General features: G+C 39.2%; 1 protein-coding gene across 4 annotated transcripts; it reads left to right on the forward strand.

Moving 5' to 3' along the window:
* The first annotated feature begins 237 nt into the window (after positions 1-237).
* Positions 238-27,602, forward strand: fybb (FYN binding protein b). 4 transcript variants are annotated; one of them, XM_054757634.1, is made up of 19 exons: positions 238-391; positions 11,685-12,492; positions 17,241-17,361; positions 18,105-18,187; positions 18,284-18,306; positions 18,401-18,456; positions 19,907-20,018; positions 20,092-20,251; positions 21,258-21,378; positions 21,474-21,493; positions 21,567-21,639; positions 21,743-21,829; positions 22,130-22,170; positions 25,106-25,178; positions 25,270-25,372; positions 25,473-25,641; positions 25,766-25,799; positions 25,895-25,926; positions 27,241-27,602. In XM_054757634.1, the coding sequence occupies exons 1-19, from the start codon at positions 389-391 to the stop codon at positions 27,261-27,263; spliced, it is 2,142 nt and encodes a 713-aa protein (XP_054613609.1). In that variant the 5' UTR covers positions 238-388; the 3' UTR covers positions 27,264-27,602. The 4 variants fall into 4 exon arrangements, 3 of the variants coding, with proteins under 3 accessions (XP_054613609.1, XP_054613610.1, XP_054613612.1); XM_054757635.1 differs by having other exon boundaries at positions 18,401-18,453; XM_054757637.1 differs by lacking the exon at positions 21,743-21,829.
* The last annotated feature ends 317 nt before the right edge of the window (positions 27,603-27,919 follow it).

Here is a 27,919-nt window from a genome sequence, read left to right on the forward strand (position 1 = left end):
AGTAGCTTCTTACATCACTGACCTCCCAAAACTGGATCTGGGGGCCATTTTTTTATTTGGGCAACCGTGCAGTGTTGTTGAGCCCACACAAAAACATGCATGGAGTTAACCAACGACATGCAAATCCATGAGATCAGCACACACAGATAACAGCGTGACACACACACACACACACACACACACACACAGATAACAGTGTGACATAGAGAGAGAGAGAGAGAGAGAGAGACTGTGAGAGAGAGGAAGTAGTCGCCACTTTGGCCACAGAAGTTGAGTCTTTATCGCTGTTTGACATCCACTGTGGGACAGGTACGACACAGAAAGACGCTTCGGTCCTTCGACTGCTTGAGCGGACACGGCAGAGGCAGGCGGGCGTCTCGTCCTCGGCATGGTGAGTACAACAGATGACAAAACTCCCAATAAAAACTCACTTCATGACCTTTAAGACAGCAGCCGACCTACAGAGAAAGGACAGATGTGGCACTCGGGGGCTTGCTTGCATGTGTGGACGCTGACTTTATTGACACAAGAGTTGATGTTTCAGAGGAGTTCGGCACGATTTCTTTCAAAACGAGAAACGTTTGTTTCAATCTTGTGTCAAAGTTGTCGCTTGTGCAACTTAGGCCTTCAGTGTTTCACCAAAGTGGAAATAGAAATGTTTGCTTCCTCTTTGCTTGGGAGGATCAGCGGGTACTGGCGCTTCTCTCTGCAGCTTTACTGCCTACGTAGTGTGTGTCTATAAGCACTCTGTATGCCAGTGGTCACCGACCTTTTTGAGACCAATATTGACAGTCTCAGCCGTGAACCTGCGCAAGAGCTATACAGTATATGCGCAGATATATACAGTATACATATACACTAGGTCCCCAACTTACAAACACAATTGGTTCCAGACGACCATTCTTATGTCGAATTGTTCTTAAGTAGGGTAAAAGGTAATATTAGCAATGATATAGGTACTACATGTACATGTATACATACAGTATACAGTATATGTGTATGTATGTAAATATGAGTTTGGATGCAGTAGTAATATTAAACCAGGATAATGAATGAAAAAAACAATAATAAAAGTGATGTAATAATACGTAATGATAAATGTTATTTACCTTTGAAGAAGAGTGGTCGAGCATACGTCGTTGTGGTGAAGTTGGAGGAGGAGTTATTGAAAAAAAGGACAAATGGTGCTGGTGGTTAGACTCTTCTAAAAGAGGTAGTGTTCTGTGGGTGGTGTAGAATTAAGCAGGCCTATTAACTCTTCATAAACTTTAATCACACGCTCTGTCCGGGTTGTATCATACAGCCACAATGTAGCTTTCTATCCCAGGCGTCTGTTGGTCCCATTAGCAGTGCCACAGTGCCCTCTGCTCGTCAAGCATGTACAGTATAAATATGGACTTATAAGGCAAAACACATGAAAATATACACCAGTCGGCTTGTGTTCGTATCTCTGAAAGTTCGCACGTTGGATGTTCGTTAGTAGGGGACTTAGTGTATTTGTAAATCAATTGTTATATTGATGTAAAACAACCCGTTTTTGTGTTGTTTAAACCCAGCAGAAATGGAAAAGATAGCTGTTATAATAAAGAATGTAGAAGTCGTAATATCATGTGAAACAAACAAGAGACAATTAAGTTGTCCTTTCTGGAGAATTAGATTGGGGCAAAAGTTATAATTGTCACGCGTAGGCGTGGTAAACGAATTTGAAGCCCGTAATGCAGAGAAGGACACAACAGCAGAAATAACAAAAGTATATTGAATACAAAAGGCGCACTCCGAGGAGAGGAAAAAAGGTAACACAAGCACAATGCTAGAAAAAAGTGTAACAAAAAAATCACTGCGAGCAAAGGGCTGCAGGAAACACACGATCAAAAAGGCAAAACAGAAAATGCTGCCGAAAGTGGATCAGGAAGTAAGATACCCTACGGTGAGTGGAAATAATACTCACGACGTAGGAGAAACACTAGTAAGCAATATAAATGGCTAGACAAGAGGCAGGTGGCAAAGGTTGCGTGGAAGTCCCAAGGAACATTCTGGCGACGAGCAACAGTCTTCTCACGGCTTATCAACAGTGCGGGCCTGATACCTTGCAGGTGTGCACCGACAGCTCCGCCTCTGCAGGTCAGCATGCACTGCAGCGGAAAGCAGATAGGCGGCAGCAGAGCGACAACACAGAACATGACAATAATATCACGGCAATGAAGTCAAAATATTACAGGAATAAAGGCATTAAATTATTATGAGGAAAACCAACATCATTTTAGTAGCATAGAGCTGAAATATACATTTTTTTAAAATAACATTTTTAAAAAACTGTAATATTATGAGAAACAAAAAATAAAGTTGGCATTTTTACAAATTCGGTTGGGGGAAAAAGTTATATTATGGGAATAAAGTGATAATATTATGCAAAGCACATTGATGAAGATGATTTAAGAAGAAAGTTGAAATATTTGGAAAATAAATAAATAAAAAATGTGAAAAAAAGAACAAAAGAGTGAAGTTGATATTAATAATATGCTTTTTCATGTATATGACAAAGCTGAGATACAATATGTATAACTTGTCAGCATATCTACAAGTGTTGCTTTAGAAAATATCAAAGTGACAAAGTTGCATCCTTTCATTTTTCACTATGTGGCCCTCGCTGGAGGAAGTAGTACCTTCGGACACCCGTGGGTTAGCTTCAGCATTATACAAATAGATGGTACTGTATGACTGTACCTGAAAAATGGATGCAGTTGCTGTCTTTTGTGTTGCGTTACCTTGAGAGGCAGTTGCAGCTTGTGTGCAGCAACATTTATTGGCTCATTTGAGCTTTTTGCTGCTTGAGAAACAGAAGTGTGATTGGGGTTTATTTTGGACTGATTTCATGTTCCGCCTTGGTCGCGTTGACAAGCAAGTGGAAATGTGAAACCTGCCTCGTTTTTCTCTATTGTGCAGGTTTATCTATATATATACAGTATATATATATATATATACACACACTGTATATATATATATATATATATATATATATATATATATATATATATATATATATATATATACATACATATAGTGGTGTGAAAAAGTGTTTGCCCCCTTCCTGATTTCTTATTTTTTTGCATGTTTGTCACACTTATATAATTAAAAAAATATATTTCACATCATCAAACAAATGTAAATATTAGTCAATGACAACACAACTGAACACAAAATGCGTTTTTGAAATGAAACTTTTTATTACAGTTTTTTCCAATTGCTAAAACACTAAAATGACATGCATAGCACAACTATTTCAACTGACACACGGAGAGCAAAACCTCTTCTCAAGTCTCCAAAACTCTAAACACATGTTCTGCTTTATACACATTTTGCAATTCAAAATGGCACTTTTTCAATGCACTGAACACGCTTCTCTGCATAAGACACTACAATCTGACATAAGGTCACATGTTTGCCATTTCAAGACACTGCCATTGAAAATGACAGTACATGAGCTAATTGGCCAATATATGTGCCACCTGGCCAAACACCTCAATGCTTATTTGTTAGCACTTCAGTCAGGAAGCAAGCACTATGAAAAGACAACAAGTGAGTTCTTTTGGGCACGGCAATGAAAGGAATACGCCTGGCAGCTCTTTGTGCGCATGCATGTTGTTCAGGATATGGAAGAGGCATGTGATGAGATTGATGTGGGTGACATTCAGGGGTGGATAAGGCAATCAAGGCGCTTCTTTACCTCCATGTCTGGCAAGGGAAGATATTGCCTGTGATGTGGACGTGCCGTTGTGGCCAGACCCAGCTGTGCGGCAAGATGCTGCCTAATTTTTCTTGCCTCTTTTTTGATGTATTTTTTTTAATTTTTTTTTTTTTCTGCACATTTTTTCTGCAATTTTCTTTTTCAGTTTACTGTTTGGTGAGCATATATTGTTCACTCCAATGTAAACATATCTGCGGTGCATATGTTGCACTGACTTGTTGGTGAAACATAAAAGTACATGTTTCAACAGCGTGTGTATACTGTATCTGCAAATATTTCTGTGCATGTGAAGACTGTCCTAGAATTTGAACTATTTTAGTATTATGGCAATGGGAGTGCTTTTCATTATGCCCAAGAGTGTGTACTTGATTAGACATAAGTTTTGTAATATGAATGACGTGTGTGCCACTTGGTACAAAAGTTTGATTTTGATGAAGCTATATGTAGCTTTGGTTGCAGTGCTTCATTTTGCAGGTTTTATAAGGGATTTTGCAGTTCGGGTGTGTGGTTTTGTGAATTGTGCTAAGTATTTTTGATAAAACAAGCCTAGTTTGCAAAATTGTGTTTTAGCAATTGGAAAAAACTGTATTAAGGGAGAAAACAATCCAAACCTACATGACCCTGTGTGAAAAAGTGATTGCAACCCCGTTAGAACATAACTTAACTAAGATGAATTGAGATCTATCAGTGTTGAAAAGGTTATAAAGCCATTTCTAAATCCTTGAGACTCCAGCCAACCACAGTGAGAGCCATTATTCACAAATGGCCTTCCCAGGAATAGCCGGCCAACCAAAATGACCCCAAGAGCGCAGCAACGACTCATCCAAGAGGTCGCAAAAGACCCCACAACATGTTACATCCAAAGAACTGCAGCCCTCACTTGCCTCAGTTAAGGTCAGTGTTCATGACTCCACCATAAGAAAGACGCTGGGCAAAAACGGCCTGCATGGCAGAGTTCCAAGACCAAAACCACTGCTGAACAAAAAGAACATGAAGGCTCATCTCAATTTTGCCAGAAAACATCTTGATGATCCCCAAGACCTTTGGGAAAATACTCAAAAGTTGAACTTTTTGGAAGGTCTGTGTCCCATTACATCTGGCCACATTTCAGAAAAAGAACATCATAGCAACAGTAAAATATGGTGGTGGTAGTGTGATGGTCTTCAGGACCTGGAAGACTTGCTGTGATAAATGGAAGCATGAATTCTGCTGAAGGAGAATGTCGGCCATCTGTTGGTGACCTCAAGCTGAAAGCAACTTGGGTTCTGCAGCAGGACAATGATCCAAAACACACCAGCAAGTCCACCTCTGAATGGATGAAGACTTTGGAGTGGTCTAGTCCAAGTCCTGACCTGAATCCTATTGAGATGCTGTGGCATGACCTTAAAAAGGTGCTTCATGCTGGAAAAGCCTCCAATGTGGCTGAATGACAACAATTGTGCAAAATTCCTCCCCAGCGCTGTAAGAGACTCATTGCAAGTTATCACAAACGCTTGATTGCAGTTGTTGCTGCTAAGGGGGGCCAACCAGTTATTAGGTTGGGGGGGGCAATCACTTTTTCACACAGGACCATGTAGCTTTGGATTGTTTTTCTCTCTTAATAATAAAAAGTTTTATTTAAAAAGTGCATTTTGTGTTGAGTTGTGTTGTCATTGACTAATATTTATGTTTGTTTGATGACCTGAAACATTTAAGTGTGACAAACATGCAAAAAATAAGAAATCAGGACGGGGGCAAACACTTTTTCACATCACTGTACCTGAGACGAGTGCTATGGGCCAGTAAAAAATAGCCACACTTTGGACACCCCTGAAACACAGTATGTGAGTATTAGTGAGTATGTCAGTGTATTATTATGTGAGTGTGTTAGCGAGGATGTGAATGTGTCAGTGAGTATGTGAGTGTGTTGGCGAGTATGTGAGTTTGTTAGTGAGTATTAGTGAGTGTGTTAGTGAATATTAGTATGTGAGTGAATATTAGTATGTGAGCGTGTTAGTGAGTATGCGAGTGTATTAGCGAGTATGTGAGTGCATTGGCAAGTATGTGAGTGTGTTAGTGCCTATGTGAGTGTGTTAGCGAGTATGTGAGTGTGTTAGTGAACCAACTATACTAAAAAGATGGTTTGATAAAAAACAGACTATCCCTGAACCTAAGTAAAACTAAAGTAATGCTATTTGGTAAGTGGAAAAAGGAAGTGTGTGAGCAAATACATATTGATGGTGTAGATCAGGGGTCACCAAGGTTTTTCCTTGTGAGAGCTACTTTTACTAAATGAAAATGGCCAAGAGCTACTCATTTTTGTAACAATTATTTTCAGAGCTTATTTTAAACCCAAACAAAGCGAATATGCTTGTTTTACCAGAACGTTAACAAAACGCTGGTGTCCACAACTCACATCTTGTATTTCAGAATGTATTTCTTTCTACTGTTCTTTCATTATTAACTGAAAACCTGAATGAAAAGCAGGCTTGCGGGCACCTCATGTGGTCGTGGGGGGGCTACCTGGTGCCCATGGGCACCACGTTGGTGACCCCTGGTGTAGACATTGACAGGGTGAACGAAAATACATTTCTCTGGGTTATAATAGACGAGAAGATGAACTGGAAATGCCAGATTAAAAATTTACAACAGAAAATGGCAAGAAACACCTCAATACTGAACAAAGCAAAATTTGTTCTACACCAAAAAGCACTATATACGCTCTACCGTTCACTGATATTACCATATCTAACTTATTGTGTGGAGTTATGGGGTAATAATTACAAAAGTGCACTTCACTCATTAACTGTGCTACAAAAAAGGTCACTAAGAATCATCCATAATGCCGCTTACAGAGAACACACACTATTTATAAAATCAAAATTATTAAAATTTGCAGATCTAGTAAACTTTCAAACGGCTAAAATGATGCATAAAGCAAAAAATAACCTTCTACCCAAAAACGTAAAACAATTTTTATCAACAAGAGAAGAGAAATATGATCTTAGGGGAAAATTAAACCTAAAACACTTCTATGCACGGACAACACTACAAACTTTCAGCATTTCTGTATGTGGAATCAAGTTGTGGAAGGGATTGACTAAGGAACTCAAACAACGCACGAAAATTAGTGATTTTAAGAAAAAGTACAAGCAGTTGATGTTCACAAAATACAAGAGAAGAGACCTGAGCTACTGTGTACATACAATACAATAACTAACCACTACTACACTGACTATTAACTCTTTATTGTGGTGAGTACATGGTCTGTACTCACTCATTATCAACCTACCATTCTGTCAACCATCTTATCAGTTATGATCATTAAGTCTGTAGCTTCCTTTCAGTAAGTATAAACCTTGGCTATGATTGCACTACATTGACATGCAGCCTTACAAAGTACACCTGAAATACAAGAGGTGAATAAATGTATTGCAACTGATGTGAAACTGATGAGGGGTAGGATTAAATAAGCCTGGCTTCTTCCTACTCCTTTTTGGACATGCAAAATTGTGAATTGTACTATGTGATGTGTTCCAGTTTGATTCATATGCATGATGAATTAAATCATTACCATTACCATTAGTGAGTGTGTGAGTATTACTTTTACTTCTTTTTTTATACTTTACTTCTTACTTCTTTTTATACTTTACTTCTCTAATTATACTTCTGTTCTTGTTGCTTAATTTGTTGGTATTAATGGGCCTCATTCACGAACATCTTCTTAAAAGTCTTCTTAAGAAGTGTACTTAAGAAGGCGTGGGTTGGAAACTGCGCCACATTCACGACACGTTCTTAAGTAGGGATAATCGTTCGCACCGGTGTTCTTAGGTTGATGAGTGCCAACGGGGATGCACGTGCATGTGAGGCCTAATTTGCATAGGTCACCGCCTATTATTTCCTATATAAGGTAAAAAATGTGCCGTGCGCAACAGGCAGCTGGAGGCGGAGATGGCAACGTGCGAGGGCAAGACTGAGAAGCAGCTGGACAACAAACGAAAGAAAAACTTCAATTCTACTGAAATAGAGGTGCTTTTACAAGGAGTGAGCGAACACAAGACCACCTTATTTTCACGTGTATCCACCGGTCATCAGGCCATCCAAAAAGAGTCGGCATGGAGCACCATTGCAGGAAACATAAATGCCGTTTCCACGGAGAAACGCACCACCGCAGAGGTTAAAAAGAAGTGTTTTGACTTAAAATAGACTCAAAAAAAAGATTGGACTGCACCGGAGGGATCTGGAGGAAACGGGAGGTGGGCCATCAATCAGAAACCAAACCATTTGGGAAACTCTAGAAAATATTTACACAATCATGATGGAAAAATAAAGTCAAAATACATAGTTTGTGTGTGACAATGTATTTTTTCCGTGGTTACATTTGATTAGACGCTGCCTAATTAATACAGCAGCCCCGTGCTCTGGCTCAAGACGTGGCTGGGGGCGCATGTCGTTATCTGGGGGTGCTACGTGCGCAATAGACACACCACGTTTCATTGCGATGTTATTCTGATGATCCTGAACACCTGCAAGAACAGAGAGGGAAGCCTGAAGCCTGAAGCGGGACATCAAATATTGGTGGCTTTCAGCAAATAAATCTAATGGTCCCTTTACATTCTCTCTCTGCGCAGCGCATGTCCAGCCAGCTACTTTTTTTTGATGAATTGGGATTTGAATATATATTTATCCATGGAGTATATTTTAGTTGTTTTGATGATAAATAATTGTTGGGATATTTTATTTGCACAACATTTTTTGGGATCAGGTTGCAAAATCCATCATGAGGGCGATTGCGCATTGAAAGTGCAAGCTTTGCTTGTGCGTAAGAGTCCTCCTGAGCGTTCGTAAAATTTGTTCTTAGATCTAAGAACTGTGAGTTGAGAACACGTTTCGTGAATGCCAAAAATCTTCATAAGAAGGCTTTAAGAACACATTTGTGCGTAAGAACGTTTCGTGAATGAGGCCCAATGTTTCTTGTGTTTTCTTTTTTTCTTGGGAGAATGAACAGAATAAGAGTTTCATTGCATAGTATAACTACCTGTTTTACTGTGCATATGACAATAAAACTCTTGAATCTTGAATTAGCGAGTATGTGAGTCTGTTAGTGAGTATGTGAGTTTGTTCGTGAGTATTAGTAAGTATGTGAGTGTGTTAGTGAGTGTGTGGGTGTATTAGCACGTGTTTGAGTGTGTTATTGAGTATGTGTGTCAGTGAGTATGTGAGCAGGGGTGGGAACCTCTGGGTTCCTCCCGATAACGATTATCTCACGATATGGCGATACAGCGATTATCGATATATTGGTCAGGAAATCAATCTACGATAATCTGCAATACTACTATTAAAAGAGGAAAAACAGATATTTTAAAATGGGAAAAAAAAAACATGTTTATTTGGCACCATCACTTTAACACTTAGTGCAGCATTTCTGAAAACAAATGTCTTCTTAAGACACTTCTATTGCAATATTCCTGTAAACAAATGAGTGTCTCTCTAACACAGTCACTATTGTAGTGCAGCATTTCAGAAACAAACCTACAGCCCTTTTTATAAACAGTGACATCAATTCTGTGTAACACTGCTGTAAAGTGCAAATTTATGATGAAAGATGGCGCCCTCCGTGGCAGACGTCTCTGTCTCACTCTCCCGTTTTTTTCTATTTTTTGCTGTTTTATTGTTCATTTTGGACATTCAACGCACTCACGCAGTACATTACGACAGAGAGACACTCTTGAACATCGGCAGGGTTCATCATGATCTTTTATTCAGCCTCTCAGACTTTGGCTCAGGCTGCGGGCCTGGTGAGCTGAATACCCGGCGAGCAAAGCATCCGAGGCGGAAACAAGGCAAGAGAGGCGGCCTGCATGCTAGGCTAAAAGCTAGAGCGACGAGGCCACCGCTACCAAGCCTGCTGCTAGCCAACGTCCGCTCTCTTGAAAACAAGATGGACGAACTAAGAGCAAGTGCGGTTTATACACGATGACAGGTCTGTGACCAGACGCAGAAATTGACTACAAGCCCATTTTAGAATAGCCGTCTGTGGGTCAGACAGTTGCTTTGACTTTAGCGCCCTCTGCTGTACAGTTACAGGAGGCTCATTTGCCTCCACATACAAGCTTTCCATTGGAGAAGTACGAAAGGCTCCAAGGCAAATTCTAAGTCCTTGATTTTGTATTGGTTTTAACTTATCAAGGTAGGACTTACGAGCAGAGCTATAAACTGCATCGCCATAATCAAGTTTTGATCTGACTAAAGACCTATAGAGACGTAACAGGACAATGCGATCCGCACCCCAATCCATTTTAGATACTACCTTTAAAAGGTTTAAGGCTTTATGGCATTTTTGCCTCACATGATCAATGTGAGCCTTAAAGGTTAGCTTGTTATCAAATACCAGGCCAAGATATTTTGTTTGTTGGGTAACCGGGATGACAGAACCATTTATTTTAACTTCCGGGCCAGGGTGTAAAGACCGTTTATTGCAGAAGTGAATGCATACCGTCTTTGTTGTTGAGAAGCGAAAACCATTTTCATCACCCCATTTTTCGATTCCATTTTGGCAGTTCTGTAAAGTTGTTTCTATGGTCGGCATATTCTCCGAAGAGCAAGAAATACAAAAGTCGTCCACAAACAATAATCTGTTGAACCGAGGAGTGACAACATCCACACATATTGTAATGGAGGAAGTACGCTGTCCAGAAAACAAGGAACTGCTAACGTGTGAGTCTATTTTATCTTATTTACAGTATGTCTAATATGTCTTATTTTCTCGGAATTCTATCTACTGTATTGGGTAATACAAATGTACATTATAGCGATCTAATTTATCTTATTTATTATGTATTGTGTCAAATTCCAGCCAAGTTTTTCCAGAGAGATGATTACATGGCTGTTTGACGTGTGTGGTAAAAGGCAGTGCGCTAGCATAAATTAACTTGAGACAAATGTGCAGATTAGCACTCAATAAGTCATCAAAACTTACCTTTATGCATTCCCACATAGTATCAGCATTTGACACCAAATATGAGGTGAAAGAAAAATGGTAACAATACAGTAGTAGTCTATCTGTGCAGCATGAGATAAAGTTAGCACACGCACAATGGACATGCGTCAAGTGAGACGGATGTAACAGAGAGAATCCGGCCACTTTTCAAAATAAAACATTAAAAAAATGAAATAATGGAAATTATTTTTTCTTTCTGTGCAGCCCGGGGGTTGGGGACCACTGCCCTAGGGGACACATTTACTGTGACACTGATGGAGCAGGAGTTTTATTTACGTCCTCAATGCCTTATTTACTCTTATTTTGTCTACCATATTGGGTAACGAGTGTAAAGCCGTGTAATGGAACTGCTAACGTGTGAGTCTATTTTATCCTATTTATGCCTCGCATGTCTGATTTTCTCTGATTATATCGACTCACAGACATAGGTAGACGCCGCATCGAGTGGGTTTGTCCACTGCGGGGATACGTTAACGTCGCCGCCATATTGGATGTATCAAGCCTGTGCTGTAAATGAATACAAGTCAATGTACTTACTTTCATAAAGCGCCTTTCTACAAAGACATTTCAGTTAACGCCTCTCATGCATACATCCACACACGCACTAATATACTTGGGAAACAGTTAGGCACCAAAAATTTGAGAACTGGCAACGTTGACGTATGTCTCAGCGCTCGATGCGGCGTCTATGTCTATGATATGTATATGTAAATGTTTAATGGGTGTTGTTTCATGTCTTGAGGGCTCTAATAATGTTAAAAACATATTTGCACAGTTTTTGTATGCCGTAACTATTAAAATACTTATTAATATTAAATCCTACTTTGTGGAAATTCACTTATCACCAATTAGCTGCGATAAGCGAGGGACAACTGTAATATGCAACCTGTGAAATCTGACATTACGCAAGAACTCTAGTGATTTTGAAAGGGCAGGTCACATGTTGCCTCTTTTTTCCAGGAAAACAAGGCTGACGTAAAAGCCATCATGGCCCGATTCCAAGCCAGCACCGGGGCCACCGAAGAGAGCTCCTCGCCGACGCCGGGACGACCCAAAGCGCCCCTCAACCTCGCCCTCTCCAGCGGTCCCACTGTACTGTCCAAGAAACCGGTCTTGGAGAGCCTCTCGGGCGGCGCCATCACGATACCCCCCAAACCTCCATACCTTAAAAACATGGCGCCCGCTAAGAGCGACAGAGAGGTGCACCATGTGCCCAATAAAACCAAAGCGCTGGCTAGCAGGTTTGATGGCAGCCAGGATGACAGCAGCAACAAAACGCCTCTCCTTGACAGAGGACACGCCCCCATGAAGACGCCTCCCACACCAAAGCCCACCCTCAAGCCTCCCCTGAGCACAACCCTCTCCAACCCCAAACCTGCCCTCCCTAAGCCCCCTCCAGCAGCATCCAAACCCAGCAACGGTGACTTGTCTCCCAAAATACCTCCTTTGACCCAAAAACCCAGCAGCAGCATCGTCAAACTCTGGCAGCAGAATGAAGCTCACGTGGACAAACGTCCGGCGGAATTGGACAAACCGCCAGCCAATCCCGCCATCCCGCCTCCAAAACCTCCAGTCAGCAAAAAGCCCAGCTTGAGAAAACCCGCAACAGAATCGTCTCAGAACGGCGGCGGGAGTGACGACACCACCTCCGGACCCAAGCGCAACCCGCTCCCCAACAGTCTAACTTTGGGTCCTGCTCCTGCTAAACCCAAACGACCCCCTAAAGTGGACCTGGACGACTTCAGAAGAGCTGCTGGGGTCTTCACTGGTAAGGTGATAGCAAAGAGAGGGTTGTATGTGAATCCCCCCCCCCCCATTTAACATTTCTAAAGTCACCTTTACACTCCTATTAGCTAATATACTAGACATAATAAGAGAGAATATGATACATTAAGCATAAAAAACCTGTTTTTTTTTAAATATGTGTTTTAACATGATTAGAGCCCCGTAGACATGAAATAACACTCCTATAGTCACCTTTACACTCCTATTACCCAATATACTAGACATAAGAGAAAATACGAAACATTAAGCATAGAAAACATGTTTATGACCTTCTCAATATGCTTTTCAACATTAGAGCCCTCTAGACATAAAATAACACTCCTATAGTCACCTTTACACTCCTATTACCCAATATACTAGATATAAGAGAAAATATGACACATTAAGCACAGAAAACATGTTTAAAACCTTTTAAATGTTTATTTAATGATAGAGCCCTCTAGACATGAAGTAGCACTCCTATAGTCACCTTTACACGCCTATTACCCAATATAGTAGACATAAAGAAAATACGACACATTAAGCATAGAAAACCTCTTTACGACCTTCTAAATATGCTTTTTAACATTATTAGTGCCCTCTAGACATGAAATAACACTTCTAAAGTCACCTTTACACTCCTATTACCTAATACACTAGACATAAGAGAAAATACGATACATTAAGCATAAAAAACCTGTTTGAAACCTGTTTTTTTTTTTATTATTAGAGTCCTCTAGACATGAAACAACACTTCTAATGTCACCTTTACACCCCTATTACCCAACAGAATAGACATAAGAGAAAGTAAGACACATTAAGCATTAGGGTTGTAAATCTCTTTGTGACAGATGACTCGATTTGAATCTAGATACACAGGTTACGATACAATTCAGAAGCGATACATTTTGAAAACAGAACGATTCGATGCAGTGTCCAAACGATACGATCCGATTTGATTCAATTCAATTCTATGGCCAATGTTTGCAGATGTAGATATTAATCTTACATTATAAAATAAAGGTGCCAATGATATGAAAGTGGCATTCTTACAGTATTTTCTAATGCGTAAAAGAGCACATCACATCCCCAAGCATGCTGTAAGGTCAAATAAAGTCAACACAATAACATGTAAAATGTTTATATTGTTTAGACAATTGTAACACTTCAGAGAATGATGGGCCAACTCATCTCCCGTGCAACATATTTATTTTTGCAAAAGCTGCAAAACAAAGAAATATAGGTTATTCATGGGCACCTTCGGTGTGTGTCTGCACACGTCTAATCACGTACTGACTAACAACTTGTTCTTACAGTATTATAATAAAACACAACACACATTACGGTATGAGCACATATCTTAATCAACTCAAAATACAATGTTAGTGTTTTTAACCATTGTTTCCAATCACTGTTTCATCCTCTTTTTCATTACTCATGAATTGTATTTATAAAACTAAATCTATATCCAACAATATACCCTTTTACTGTATTCTCATTGTAATCACCCTGAATGAAATAAGTATTTTACACTTTCTATGACCACACAGAAATTACATAGTGTTGCTTTAACTTCACATTCGGGACATCCTTTCTCCATCACAGCTTCCTGAATGAATTAGCAATAGCACAGCACATGTGCTCTTTCGCCTAGCTTTGCCTTACACTTAGCTTAGTATTTACAGGAACACAAGCATCACATGACAATACATGTTCACTCTGTTTGACCAACGTTTTGGCTGTACATGCATTCACCTGACTCATGTGCATCCCTTAACAATATACACATAGGATTTGGTCATTCACACATTGCCACGGACGACGAGTCCGCCATTTTCAGTACACAACGAGGAACGTCACTCTAACGAGCTCATTAACGTGCATATTCACTCTTTAGCTCGACACCTGTTACACTCTAAAGCACTTATTGTTACAACTGCTGTCCATTACTTATATATGGTTTACAAGTCGTCTTACCTGCAAAACAAAGAAATATAGGTTATTCATGGGCACCTTCGGTGTGTGTCTGCACACGTCTCATCACTACTAACAACTTTCTCTTCGTCGTCCACCAGGACGTCAGCTACTGATGCCCGTGGCGCCCTCTGCTGGACGAAACCTATATTACACTAACAGCACAATAGACATCAACAGTGGTTCTCATAAGAAGTGACTTTAAACATCAAAATTAAATTGGGGGGGCAACTATTTCCGTGTACTCATCTATATCATAGTGCCACACAAACATTGACAGGATCAATATTTTACATTCTATATTTTATATCTGTATTTTTATACCTGTCCTATTTGGAACATTTAAGGTTTTACATGTCTTAATATTGCTAGGAGTGGAAGTGGAGCCACCAAACTAAGTTTGGTTGTATACTGTGTACAATGACAAGAAACATCAATCTAACGAGCCATCTGTATAATGAAAAAACACAGGTCTTAACCTTCAGTCCAATTAATAACACAAAATACTAAACAGTGCAAACCCCCTTAAATAATGACACATCTCTTCCAAGCACGGATAAGTAAATAGAAGTATTTGTTACATGGGTGCAATGAAAATGCTGCTTTAGCTTGGAAAAGTAAACAATCCTATACTCAAAATGTCCTAACAATGGTAATGGCACAACATTTCAGACTGAGCGTAGTGTTTTCAACACTCCAGACATTTCAAAGTAATCAAGTCACAAAGCAGAAAAGTTACGCTTGGCTGCGCAGTGCCTTCATCACGGGATCCTGCTCCGCGTGGTCCATACTACTGGCCGGTTCCTTCTGTCATGGTTGTGCGTGAGGTGGACCACAGAATGCGGAGGCAGGAGGAGCCACAGGAGAATAACAAAATGCGCTGGGGTCGCAGCTTGCGGTGCCCCAGGAAAAAGTCACTAACACAAAGCTCACAAATGACAGGATAAAGGACAACTGGAAAAACCCAGCTGTTGGAGACGCCGAGTCGCCAGCGAGAAGACTGGAATGCAATGAAAGGAACCAGCATCTCCACAGCTGCCCCTACTCAGTCTAAGTAGGGGATGGACAAATTAGGTCCAGTTGTCCCAGCTTTAGGAGAGGGAGAGGGTGAGAGAGAGAGAGAGAGAGAGAGAGAGCACAACAGGGTGCAGCAGCAGGTGATCATAACACTTCTCTTTGATATGGAAAAAGTGGTCAATGATTGCGCCCCCCCTGGACCAGGACTGTCCAAAGTGCAGTCTCGGGGCAATTTGCGGACCGAGGCTGTTTATTTATCAGCCTGTAGCACATTCTAAAAATATAATTTAACAAAAGAATAAAAAACAACAACAGAAAAATCAGCACTAAGTTGTAATGTAATGAGAAAAAGTCTTAATTTTTATAACAATAATGTAATATTATGAGGAAAAATAAGGTCATTGAAATACGAAAGAAAAAAAATGTTGTTTTTTTAAAGTTCTAACATTATGAAAAACAAAGAAAACAAAGTTGTCATTTTTGGAAAATGATGTCGGGGAAAATGTTATAATTTTACAAGAACAAAGTCCAAATATTATGGCAATCAGGTCATAATTACGAAAAGAAAATTTACGAGAAGACAAAGAGATCGGGAAGGAGCAGTGAAGTACTTTTTTTTTAAAAAGCCCCCAAAAATGTGTTTAGTTTCTTCCAACATTAAAATTAACCACTTTTACTTGCAAAAATGTTTTTTTTTTCTTGTGCCTTTCAATTTTTTTCCCCATGTTTCCATTCGTTTTAAATCTTATGCCTTTGGACACCACCTGTGTACTTTGTTCCCTGGCATCGCTGTATCAATTAGTCACGCACAGTCATGAAGCTAATCCTTGGGGGAAGTTACTACTGTACACCAACTTCGCTGCTTTAGCAGCTAATCTCCAAGGTAAACATGGCTGCAAACTGTAAGTAGACTCTATGCTGTACACCACATACAGGAGGAAGGTGAGTTTGACATTAATACTACACTCAAGCCACTGACCTACTTCCTCTTTTTGGCCAACACGAGCCACTGTCGCTCTCTCTCGAGACTCCGCCCCCACGCTCACTGCAGCTAACTTTGCTTCATCATGTGAGGAAGTCATATGATGAGTCATTAGGCTGTTTATGAACGGGACTCGGATATACAGTAACATTTTTAAACTGTTTTCCGACATGTTGCCGACCAAACCGCTAACTCACGGGCGTCCAAAGTGCAGCCCGGACGCTGTTTGTGGCCCATTGCACAAACTAAAAATGTAATTTAACAAGAAAAAGAAAAAAGAAAAAGAAAAACGACAGCGAAAATGGAAAAAAAAAAGTCATTTTTGGAAAATGACTTCGGGGAATGAAGTGCAAATACAGTATTTTGGGAATAAAGTCATAATATTCCGAGAAGAAATTGTATAACGCATCCGTTCATTTTCCACTAGAAGGCCCTTGTAGAAAAAGTTTGGACACCCCTGAGCTAACTGTTTGTGTTTGCTTCATATTGATTTGGTCCTCCCAGCATCTGTTAATCAATGACTCGATTAATCGGAACCACAGGCTTCAGATTAATTGACTAAGAAATGACTCGTCAGCTGCAGGCCTTATTGTTTGTCCAAAAGAGGCGGGCGGCCTCATCGTTGGGGGTCTGGAGATTTATGCATGCAAGTCCACAAACGGGCAAGCACGTCAGAGCTTCTCTTCCTGTCACTCACGTACACGTCAGTGACTGTCTATGAGCGTGCACACAGGACATGGGCAAGGAATGGTTGATGTTTCAATGCTTTTTCTTCGCAGGAAGTACTTCCAACAAAACCGTCACCCCGACTTCTTCGACTCCTGGTAACCATAGCAACTCCACCACCCAGCCGCCTCAAAGTGCACTCCCCAGTCTGCCCCCGAGACCTATTGGAACCATGTAAACTGTCTCTCTCACACACACACACACACACACACACACACACATGCAGTTATAAAAGCTAGGCTAATACAATGTAAATTACATGATACTGTATTTACATCAGGGATGCCCAAAGTGCGGCCCAGGGGCCATTTGTAGCCCACGGATGTGTTTTTATTGGCCCTATTTCAACACGCACATTGAAATTTGTGATGACATTGCCACACAGGGATTCTCAGAGGGATTCTCCGAATTTCCTGATGGATGTTGGTGTTCAGGGCCTCAATGGTCTGTGGATTGTTGCAGTACACCCTCTCCTTCAGGTATCCCCACAGAATGTGTGGCAACGTCATCACAAACGTCAATGTGCATGTTGCCACTGTAATCCACCTAAGAGGAGCGTGGATTGAACATGTCATCAATTATTGAAAACAAGCGACAAAGTGGGAAACCTTTGGTATCAAATGGTAATTTGATGTTTCTGTTACAAATCTGTTAATACAATTTTTAAATAAGTTTTCATTTCAAAAACTTGTGTATGATTAAAGAGTGGTAACATTTTATTGGCCCAATCTTTATATATGATATGAAATCATATATGATATATGATATGATATGATATATGATATATGATACTGTATGATATGATATGATACTGTATATGATATGATATGATACTGTATGATACGATACGATACAATACAATACGATACGATACGATATGATACGATATGATACGATATGACATTTGCACGTTGCAGCATGCACCAAGAAGAGTCGTATGACGACGTTGAGGATGTGAAGAACACATCCCCTCCTCCTCCTCCTCTTCCACCATCCACAGGTTGAGTCACGTTTGGACAGTGGCAAAAATTGGAAATGATTTCCTCAGATGTTATCTTTATTATTTGGTTGTTGTTGTTTTTTTGCTCCCGTTCAGCTCATCCAAGTCAGAGGGCGAAGGTGACGCATGCTAACGCACATTCAAGGCGTCTGTGTTGTATTTACCGACACTAAACACCTCATTCACCTTTTTCATTGTGGTTGTAACGGCCAGGAAGAACGCCACAACGACGACAGCGGAGACATGTACGAGCCCCTTGATGAACCGTGGTGAGAAAATGCAAATTTAAGCTAGTAGTTTGATTTCTAATAGGCAAAAGCATAAGCAGACGTCCCAAGAACTACTGTAAATATTTTACATAGCCAGATTTTTTATATAAACGTTCCACTTTAAAAATACTCCAGCCTGAAATATACATAAAGTATCACAAAAAAACACACATTTTCCTTTTTTCTTCTTATTATTTTAGATTGGCAGCAACATTGCTTTCATGCATTATTTTTTTACACTGATTTTTTTTTTTAAAGAAAAAAAATCACCCTCAAGGTCTTTATGACAAAAAAGGTCAATGATGGCCAAATATTAAATATTCATATTTTTTCCACTTCTAATAAGTCGACTACTTCATCCTGCAACATTCATTTTAATGCATTGTTATTTTTCTATGGTGTCCCATTTTTTTCTTAAGCTCACACTCGAGGTCCAAATGACAAAAAATGTCAGACTGCTTCCAAAATATTATATATTCATATTTTTCCTACTTTGAATAAAGCAATTTCTGAAAGCTACTTCAGTCTGAAATAGCCATATCAAATATGAATTATATGTTTGGATTTTATTTCTATATTTTTAAAGTCCAGTATCATCACATAACGGCATTATTAAAAAATAATATTTCCCATAAAACACAGTATCGTTACATAACTCCACTGTTGTTTTATTAGGAAAACAAATCCCTAAAATACATTTCAAGGAGTGTATGGGTCACAGGTTGGCAGCAACATTGATTGTTATTGTTCTACAGTGTCTGATTTTTTTTAACTCACACTCAAAGTCCTAATGACAAAAAATGTCAAATTCTCAAAAAATGCTTTATTCTTTCTTTTTTTTAAACTTTGAATAAGCCAACCTTTTAAAACTACTTCAGCCTGAAATATACATAAAAAAAGGGTTTGGCCCCTTCCTGATTTCTTTTTTTTGTGTGCAAGTCAAACAATCAAACAAATGTAAATATTAGTCAATGACAACACAACTCAACACAAAATGCACTTTTTAAATGAAACTTTTTATTATAAAGGGAGGAAAAAAAAGTGATTGCCCCCCCTGTTAAAACATAACATAACTGAGATGAATTGAGATCTATCAGTGTGGAAAAGGTTATAAAGCCATTTCTAAATCTTTGGGACTCCAGCCAACCACAGTGAGAGCCATTATTCACAAATGGCCAAAACATGGAACAGTGGTGAACCTTCCCAGGAGTGTTCGGCCAACCAAAATGACCCCAAGAGCACAGCGACAACTCATCCGAGAGGTCACAAAATAAGAAAAAAGTAGCACCATTTAGTGGAGAAATATGAAAATTCAAAGTTGATAAGGCCGTTGTCCAATTTGAAACCTTTACCAAATTTGATTGTTAGTTCATGTTAACATCAATCAACCTTTTGTGTGGCTCTCAAAGTTTCCCACACGGCCAACTTCAGTGGTGTTTGCTCTCAACAGGGAAGAAGAAGAAAGGAAGAAAGAGAAGGAGGAGAAAAGGCAACAGGAGGCGGAGAAGAAGGAGCAGAAGGGACAAGAGAAGAAAGAACAAGAAGCCAGAAAGAAATTCAAGGTGACCAAAGTGCTGTGGTGCAATCAAACGGGATAAAAACAAAAGTGGGATTATTATCTGTACCGTGTCTCAGCTGGTGGGGCCCTTGGAGGCCCTCCACCAAGGCAAGGCCCGTGTGGACTGCAGAGGCAGTAGGACAGAACTAGCGCTCAAGCGAGGAGACTGTCTGGACATCGTTCGAGTCCAAGGCACCCCAGAGGGCAAATGGCTGGGACGGAAACAGGACGGATCCAGTAAGTTGCTTTCATCATCGGACACCAGATACTGTAAGGACGCCCTCTAGAGGCGTTCAGTAAAAACGTTGGTAGAAACCAATCATTTCTGAGAGACATGAAGAAACATTGCTTTGGCAGCCCCACTAGTGGGGCACCCCTACGTAACACATTTGAACCCGTCTATGCGGAACAACTCATCAGGTCCTGGTCCACCTTCTTCTTCTTTTTCTTCTTACTAAAATGTGTCGGCTTAAGTCGACATCGACCGTGTTTGCTGACATTATATTTGGTCATTTTTATAAAGAATTTGTCCGTTTATGTCAACATATGTTGTAGTATCGTGTATGTCCACTCACACATCAGCCATTTAACGACTTTAAACCCGCACACAGTGACTTCCTGTTCAGTGCAAAGTAAGCTAAAAAAAAAAAGCATGGCCGAATGAACCTGGATTCTACCACAGAAACTAACAAAATGCATTTTTTTTTGTTTTATTCATTTTATGTTATTATTTTATCGTTTTTATTTTGGATTTATTATTATATATTCATTTTTTATTTGTATTTGATTTGATTATTTTCTATATTTTATTTTTGATGTATTCCTATTAATTATACATTTGATTTCATTTCATTGAATTCATTATTATATGTGTATATTTGTATTTGATTGATTTATTACTTTCTATATTTATTGGATTTTATTTTTGATGATTTTGTTAATTTTTTTCTTTAATGGATTTTATTTGAAATTTATTTTATTTAATATATAATTTTTTGTGGGGGGGTAAGAAAAATGTGCTTTGACGTAGAACAAAATTAGCACAGCAGCTTCGTCAGATTAGAGCATAAAATACCGTATGAATACGATAAAAAAAAGTTTAAAAAATATGCAGAAATGGAGGAAAACGGGAAAAAAAATGACATATTATGACCCATTTTTCTAGGCACAAGTAAATGTGCAAGCGACGGCTGATTTGGGCTTCCACTGTGTATGACGTATGAATTATTGCGTGTACGCACAGTTGGCTACGTGAAGACCACCTCGGTGGAGATCGACTTCGACACTCTGAAGAGCCATCGAGCCCAGCAGGGGTCCAAGTGTGATGTCTACGATGACGTCGATGTGGCCTCGTCCGACAGCAGGTAACGAGAAGCGTTCACGATTATTTGTGCATTTCCGCACTTTGGCCACCCGATTGCGCTTGACTGTGGCGTTGCCACGTGTCTTCTCTCCACAGTGGGATCAGTGGACAAGGAGGTACACAAAATCATGTATTATTATTTGAAGTCATATTACTTTAAATTGTTGCTATTATGATTGTCGCTTGTAGTGCTTCTGCCGCCCCCCCCAGAAGAGGAAGGGGAAATCTACAATGACATCATGGATCCAGATTTGGATGTTCGGTGAGTAACGATGATGAAATACGATGAAAAGTTGTTCATGACAAAAATAAAGACGAAGAAGAAGAAATGCAGGGTTTTTTTTTATGAGTGCTTGGCTCTTTAGTCCCGTCCCGCCCAGGTCCTCCTTCACAAAGCCTCACGCCCTCCTGAAGATGTTTGAGAGAAGCCGACGTCCAGCCAGCGTAAAAATGTAAAAATGCACTCAGTGTAGTAAGACCGCAGCATACGGCCGATGGCTCGCAGATCGACTCCAATGACAGAAGGACGCGACGCCTTCTTGCGTAATTGTGCATGGCTTTATGGCTCATATTGATGATTGTGTTTAATCAATATGTCTCGTTGTGCCTGCTCTCACTAACCGTGTTAGTGTTATTTACCTTTCTATCACTGATGCCTCTTTCAACGCCACACAAACTACCCTTTATTCATTTCTTCCGGCATCACCTACAGTACGTATGATACTCTAATCGTCTTTCTTCTGATGTGCCAGACTGCCTCCACCCAGCCCCTTCACGGCAGACCAGCATTCAGGTATTTATGACGACAAATCAATACAATTAGCATCAATCTCATTTTTTCAATTTCAATGCGAAAAAAATATTTGTAATTAATTTAATTAATACTTTAAATGACAGTACATTTTTCAAACAAAATCTTATGTATTATTTATCATTATTTGTGTTATACAATAATAATGATGGCGGTAATGGCAGTAGTGAAGAAGAAGGAGAGAGAGAAAAAAAACAGGAATAAATTAAATTAATAGAAATGAGAAAAACATTCTGTGGAAGCTAGATCAGGCATTTGTAGATGGACATTTCTAAATAAACGTGGAGCATATTTTGTTGAAACGAGGTGTGCTGTGCTGTCATTCATCGCAGCTAACATTTTTTCCTGTTGAAAGTTGATCTGCTAATGTGTCAGGGTCAGTTGGTTTCTTGTTTTCCAGTGTGGGAGGACTGATTTCTTGGCGACACTCGGCTAGGGCTGTAAGCAGCGTAGTTATCGTGTGATGATGACGTATCTCCTGAGATGCAGAGTTGAGGACATAAAGGGATGTGGCGGCCTAATACATGCGACAGGTGATCTATGACTTGTGTCCAAAACTGTTGAATTGGCGCAGAGTGCGAGAAAGCACGCATGTAATCGTCTGTGGTGTGCTGTGAGCAGTACGTGCATTGGTCTGATGTTGTGAAACCCGTTTTATATCATCTTTCACCCGTGTAGTGTCTATTCTGTGGCCAATCGCGAATTGGATGAGTTGTAAATTTGGGGTTTTGCAGTGAATGAAGTTGTTTTTCCATATTTGAGGCCAGAAATCTGTATTTGGGGTGATGGAAGGGTCCTGCTCCCACTTTGAAGTTGGGAGGGAGGCTACAGTGCCAGTAGTGTTTAGATATGTACAGTATAGAACCTGGAGAGTACTTTATCTATGTTGGGGATCTTTAAAAAGTCCAATGATGATTGTTTGGTTTTGTGTGTCAAGTGTGTTGTTCATTTGGGGTAGGACGGTTGATTCAAGCCAGGGATGTCCAAAGCGTGGCCCGGGGGCTAGTTGTGGCTCGCGGCACATTATAAAGATATCATTTAACAAGAAAACTTAAAAAAAAACAGCAAAAATGACAAATACAGCTGTAATTTTACAAGAATAAACTCAAAATATTAAGAGAAAAAAGTTGCAATCTAACAAGAATACGTCATAATTTTATGAGAATAACGTAATTTTGTGACGAATCATTTTGCTATCATAAAGTTGAAATATGTGAAACAAACAAAAACAACGAGTAAACAAGTTGTCATTTTTTTAGGTTGTGGAAAAAGTGACGTCACGGAAGTAAAGCCAAAATATTATGGGAATAAAATCCTAATTACGAGAAGAAAGTTGAAATGGCAGAAATGGTCAAAACAACTGCAATTTTATGACAATAAAGTCAAAATATTGAGAAAAAAATGTTGTATTCTGGTGAGAAAAAATGTCAAAATTTTTTTATTTTACCATTATGGGGAAAAAAATGTTATTTTAGTAGCAGAGTTGAAATATTAAAGACAAAATACATTTTTTTGTATAAAAAAAGATCAGAAACAAACAAAACAAAATAAATATGCATTTTTGGAAAATTAGGTTGAGGAAAAGTTAGAATATTGTGGGAAGAAAGTCATAATATTATGAGAAGAACATTTACAAAGATTATTTAAGAAGAAAGTAAGAAATATTTTGGGGGGGGAAAAGGAGGAAAAATGGTCAGAAAAAAAGAGCAAAGTTCATACTAATAACACACTTTTTCATTTTATTTTTTGCTTCACAAAATATCAAAATGGCCCTCGCATCCTTTCATTTTTTTTAGTTTTTGTCCCTCGCTGGAAAAAAGTTTGTACATCCCTGATTTAAGATGTAAATACCGGAGATACTGACTGTTACACATGTGGAACTTCTGGGCTCGTTCTTGAAAACTCATGATCTCAGAGTCTTGTACGATTTGGGGGAGATGTGTGATGCCTTTGTGTTTCCGTGATATGAAGTCTCATGGTTTCCTGTTCATTGCGACATCTGGGTTCTTCCAAATTGCTGAGTGAGAGGATAGCGCAACCGTGGAACCTTGTTTTTAGCCATTGTTTTAAAGGGACAGCTGGGATTTTTTGACATGAAGTTGCATGGCATCCCTAGGCATGTCACGATAATCGATAAAACGATTAATCCAACGATAGAAAAAAAAACGAGGTTGAGAATTTTGACGCCTCGATAAATTGACGTGTGCGACGTGTACGTATGCCTGTTCCGTTTCCTCGTCTCACTGTAGCGCACAGGCTGGATGACAAGAGGGTACGGGAAAGAGTGAACCTCCTGTTAGCTATTCAGCGTCTTTGTTACAGTACGTGGAGGCGGGGGCTAGCTACGTAGTGATTGAATACACCGAGTGCTAGCTAGCAGTTAGCAAGCAAACGCTAATATGAATGAAGGCACAAAAGCGAGAGTTTCTAAGCAGAATGCCACAGTTCCACTGTGGATGTGCTGTGGGGCATTCGTCCCGGCGGTTGGCGCTTGCTTGGGCGTTTGATCGGCGAAGTGAAGGTATAGTGCTGGGCAGCAGGGTGTGTGAAGTGGTGACGCCCCGCGATTCGTAAGTGCTATAGCAGGCAACTTCTGTGCCTCACACAGATACACTACACTTGAGTACCATCTAGTGGCTCGAATGTGACATGACACAGTGATCATGGAATGACTTCATGATAATATGGTCTCAAAAAAGATATCGATTATCGTCGATAATTTATAGCACAATTATTGACCAGCAAAATTTGTTATCGTGACAAGCCTAGACATCCCCAGCTGCAGTGTAGTCTATCAACAACCACCCCTCCGATGGGGACGTCATACAACTGACTTGACAGGTGATGTAGTTCCAAGCTGGGTGCATCTAATCCTCCTTGAGTCTGATGTGTTTTGTTTTTTTTACTGACCCGCCAGCTGCAGCAGTTGACGATGAGATCTACTACGACGTCGACGCCCAAAACCAGCCTCCTCCTCCGCCCATCAGCAGGTACAAATACAAGTATAACATTTTTGTCATCAGGTTCAAATGGATTTTTTAGTTTTTTTCAAGTGTTGTTTCTTCCTCTGTCACTCCCCAGCATTCCCAGCCTAAAAGGCAAAGGCAAGGCGGCGGAGGAGTCCAACCCAAAGAAGCTGAAAAAGCTCGAGAAGGACGAGAAAGAGTTCAGGAAAAAGTTTAAAGTTTGTATCCCGTGCATTTGCGTGGCTTTTCTAGCCATCCAGAAGACGTGAATACGTTGGAATTAAATGAGTCCAATGATAAGAGAACAATGTCCTTCAGTACGATGGGGAGATCCGGGCGCTGTACCAGGTGACCATCGCCACCCCCAGCGCTCCGCTCAACAAGAAGTGGAGCGGCAAGGAGCTGACGGTCAAAGCCGGGGAGAAAGTGGACGTGATTGTCAAGGCCGCGGACGACAAAATGATCTGTCGCAACGAGGAGGGCAAGTGTGAGTGGCTCGCTTTGGGAAGCGCCGGGACGCAGCGCTCGGCGCTCCTCTGGCCGGACTTGATGAAAGATTGGACCTGCAGTGTATTTACACCACTCATGCTCTCCTTTCTTGTCCTTCCCAGTCGGTTATGTTTCCACCTGCCAGGTCTCCACCGAGTGAGTACCACAAGCGTGTCAATAAACAGAAACCAGCGGGCGTTTGACAAGCCAGTTAACAAAAAATGTGTCTCGTTTCTGCTTGGTTTGTACAGCGACGGCGACATTTACGATGACGTCGGCGATGGTATGTGTTTCCTCGCTCGGATTAGGGATGTGCGGGTCAATGCTGAGGTAGCGATACTTCCGATACCAGCTCTTCATGCTGTGAAACTGATTCTCAAATCAAAATATCGATACTTTCGATACTTCAGTCATTTGAGGTAATGTTTGTCTGAAACATTTGTCCATTGAACGGAGCCATGTGCCAATTGTGAATGAAAGCTTTCATTCTACTTTTTCATAATTCATCATGTATTTTAATAGTTTTATTAAATACATTAATATACTAAATAATACATTTAAAAAGAAAAATGTAATGTATAGTATTATACAATTTTTTTCATTTAATACAATAAATGGCTAGTTTAGGTTTTTTCATTTTAATAAAGAAAAAATACAGATATTTAGTGTTAATATACTAAATAATACATTTAAAAATCAAAATTAAATGTATTTTATATATATATATATATATATATATATATATATGATATAATTTATTTAATATAATCCAATAAATAAAAGGCTAGTTCAGGTTTTTATTTTCATTTTCATAAAGAGAAAATAAGGATCTTTAGTGTTAATATACTAAATAATACATATAAAAATCTAAATTAATTGTATTATTTATTCTATTTATATTTAAGATACAAATTATTTAATACAATAAAATGCTATTTTTTCATTTTTTTCATTTAGGATATTTAGTGTTAATTAATATACTAAATAATACATTTCAAAATCAAAATTAAATGTATTATTACATTCACGATGCAAATTATTTGATTTAATACAATAATGTAATTAAATACAATGGTATTTTTTTTAAATACCATTTTCACATATTTTATATGATTTGGTCCTCGGTTTTTCTGTCATTGTCATCACCCCGCTACCTCCTATACTTGAGGATTGAAAATAACTAACTTAATTATGAAATTATTAATTCATTTAAATTAATTATTTATTATTTCCTTTAATTATTTAATTTATTAATGTATTCAAATTAATAATTTACCAATGTATGTATTAATTTATATTTTATTTAATATTTAGAATATATATTATTTATTATATAATATATATAAATATTTATTATTGATTAATTAATTAATCTAATGTCTTTCTGTTCTTTATGCCATGATATGAAATACACTACTTTTTCAAATTTAAGACACATTAGGTGAATTTGAAATCGGATTTGAATCGGATCAGTATCGCCGATACCAGCCTGAATTTGACAGTGTCAGATCGGAAACAAAAATCAGTGCTATCGCACATCACCAACTGATATTAATCATCCAAACCTTAAAACTAATTATATTTTTTTGTCCCACAGATTGCATCTATGACAATGAATGAGGATCACCGTGGACATATTTTTTTTTTATGTATTATGTTATTTAATTGTGTTTATTGCCGCTTTGCTTCACAAGCAGAAAGCATTAGCGGCGGCCATTTTGGTTCTTAGCTAGCAGAACAGCCTGAAGTCAACAAACAAGCAACATCAGTATTTAAACGTTTTCATTTGTGTTGCTGATTTTAAAGTTCTCACCTCTGTCTTTGGTACATTTATCCACAAAAAGATGGCATTCAAAATTTGAAATGTTTTGGTCGATTGAAATATGTACATAATAGAGCCATGTGATGTACATAACACCTACTGTATATGACTGAAAGTCTTCACGCTTTTGAATTGAATAAATATTAAACCATGAGCTCAGCATTATTGTTTTACAACTGGCACAAATGCCTTCTTAAACATTTTAAATGAATACATTTAGTCATGCTGTGCTGTATTTGCACTAACGCGGTAGAGACTTTGGTTGACTGACATGCCAAGAAGAAGAACTGGGCATTACAGTCCCCATCTTGTTTTCCATGATAAGCGATAATGATTCTAATTTCGACGGAGGCACAATTGTAGTCATCACGCAATGGCTGCGACTGTTTTATAGCTTTATTCTGACCTGAACATCAATAGCAGTGCAATTCCAACACTGCATATGCATCTTCAA

Source organism: Dunckerocampus dactyliophorus, chromosome 17 (genome assembly GCF_027744805.1).
Source record: "Dunckerocampus dactyliophorus isolate RoL2022-P2 chromosome 17, RoL_Ddac_1.1, whole genome shotgun sequence".
NCBI lineage: Eukaryota > Metazoa > Chordata > Actinopteri > Syngnathiformes > Syngnathidae > Dunckerocampus > Dunckerocampus dactyliophorus.

Bases quoted from the DNA above. Each gene is read 5' to 3' on its own strand.
- fybb (XM_054757634.1), top strand. The intron at 21,640-21,742 runs GTGAGTAACGAT...TTGGCTCTTTAG, and splicing joins GATCCAGATTTGGATGTTCG to TCCCGTCCCGCCCAGGTCCT. The intron at 25,179-25,269 runs GTACAAATACAA...GTCACTCCCCAG, and splicing joins CCTCCTCCGCCCATCAGCAG to CATTCCCAGCCTAAAAGGCA.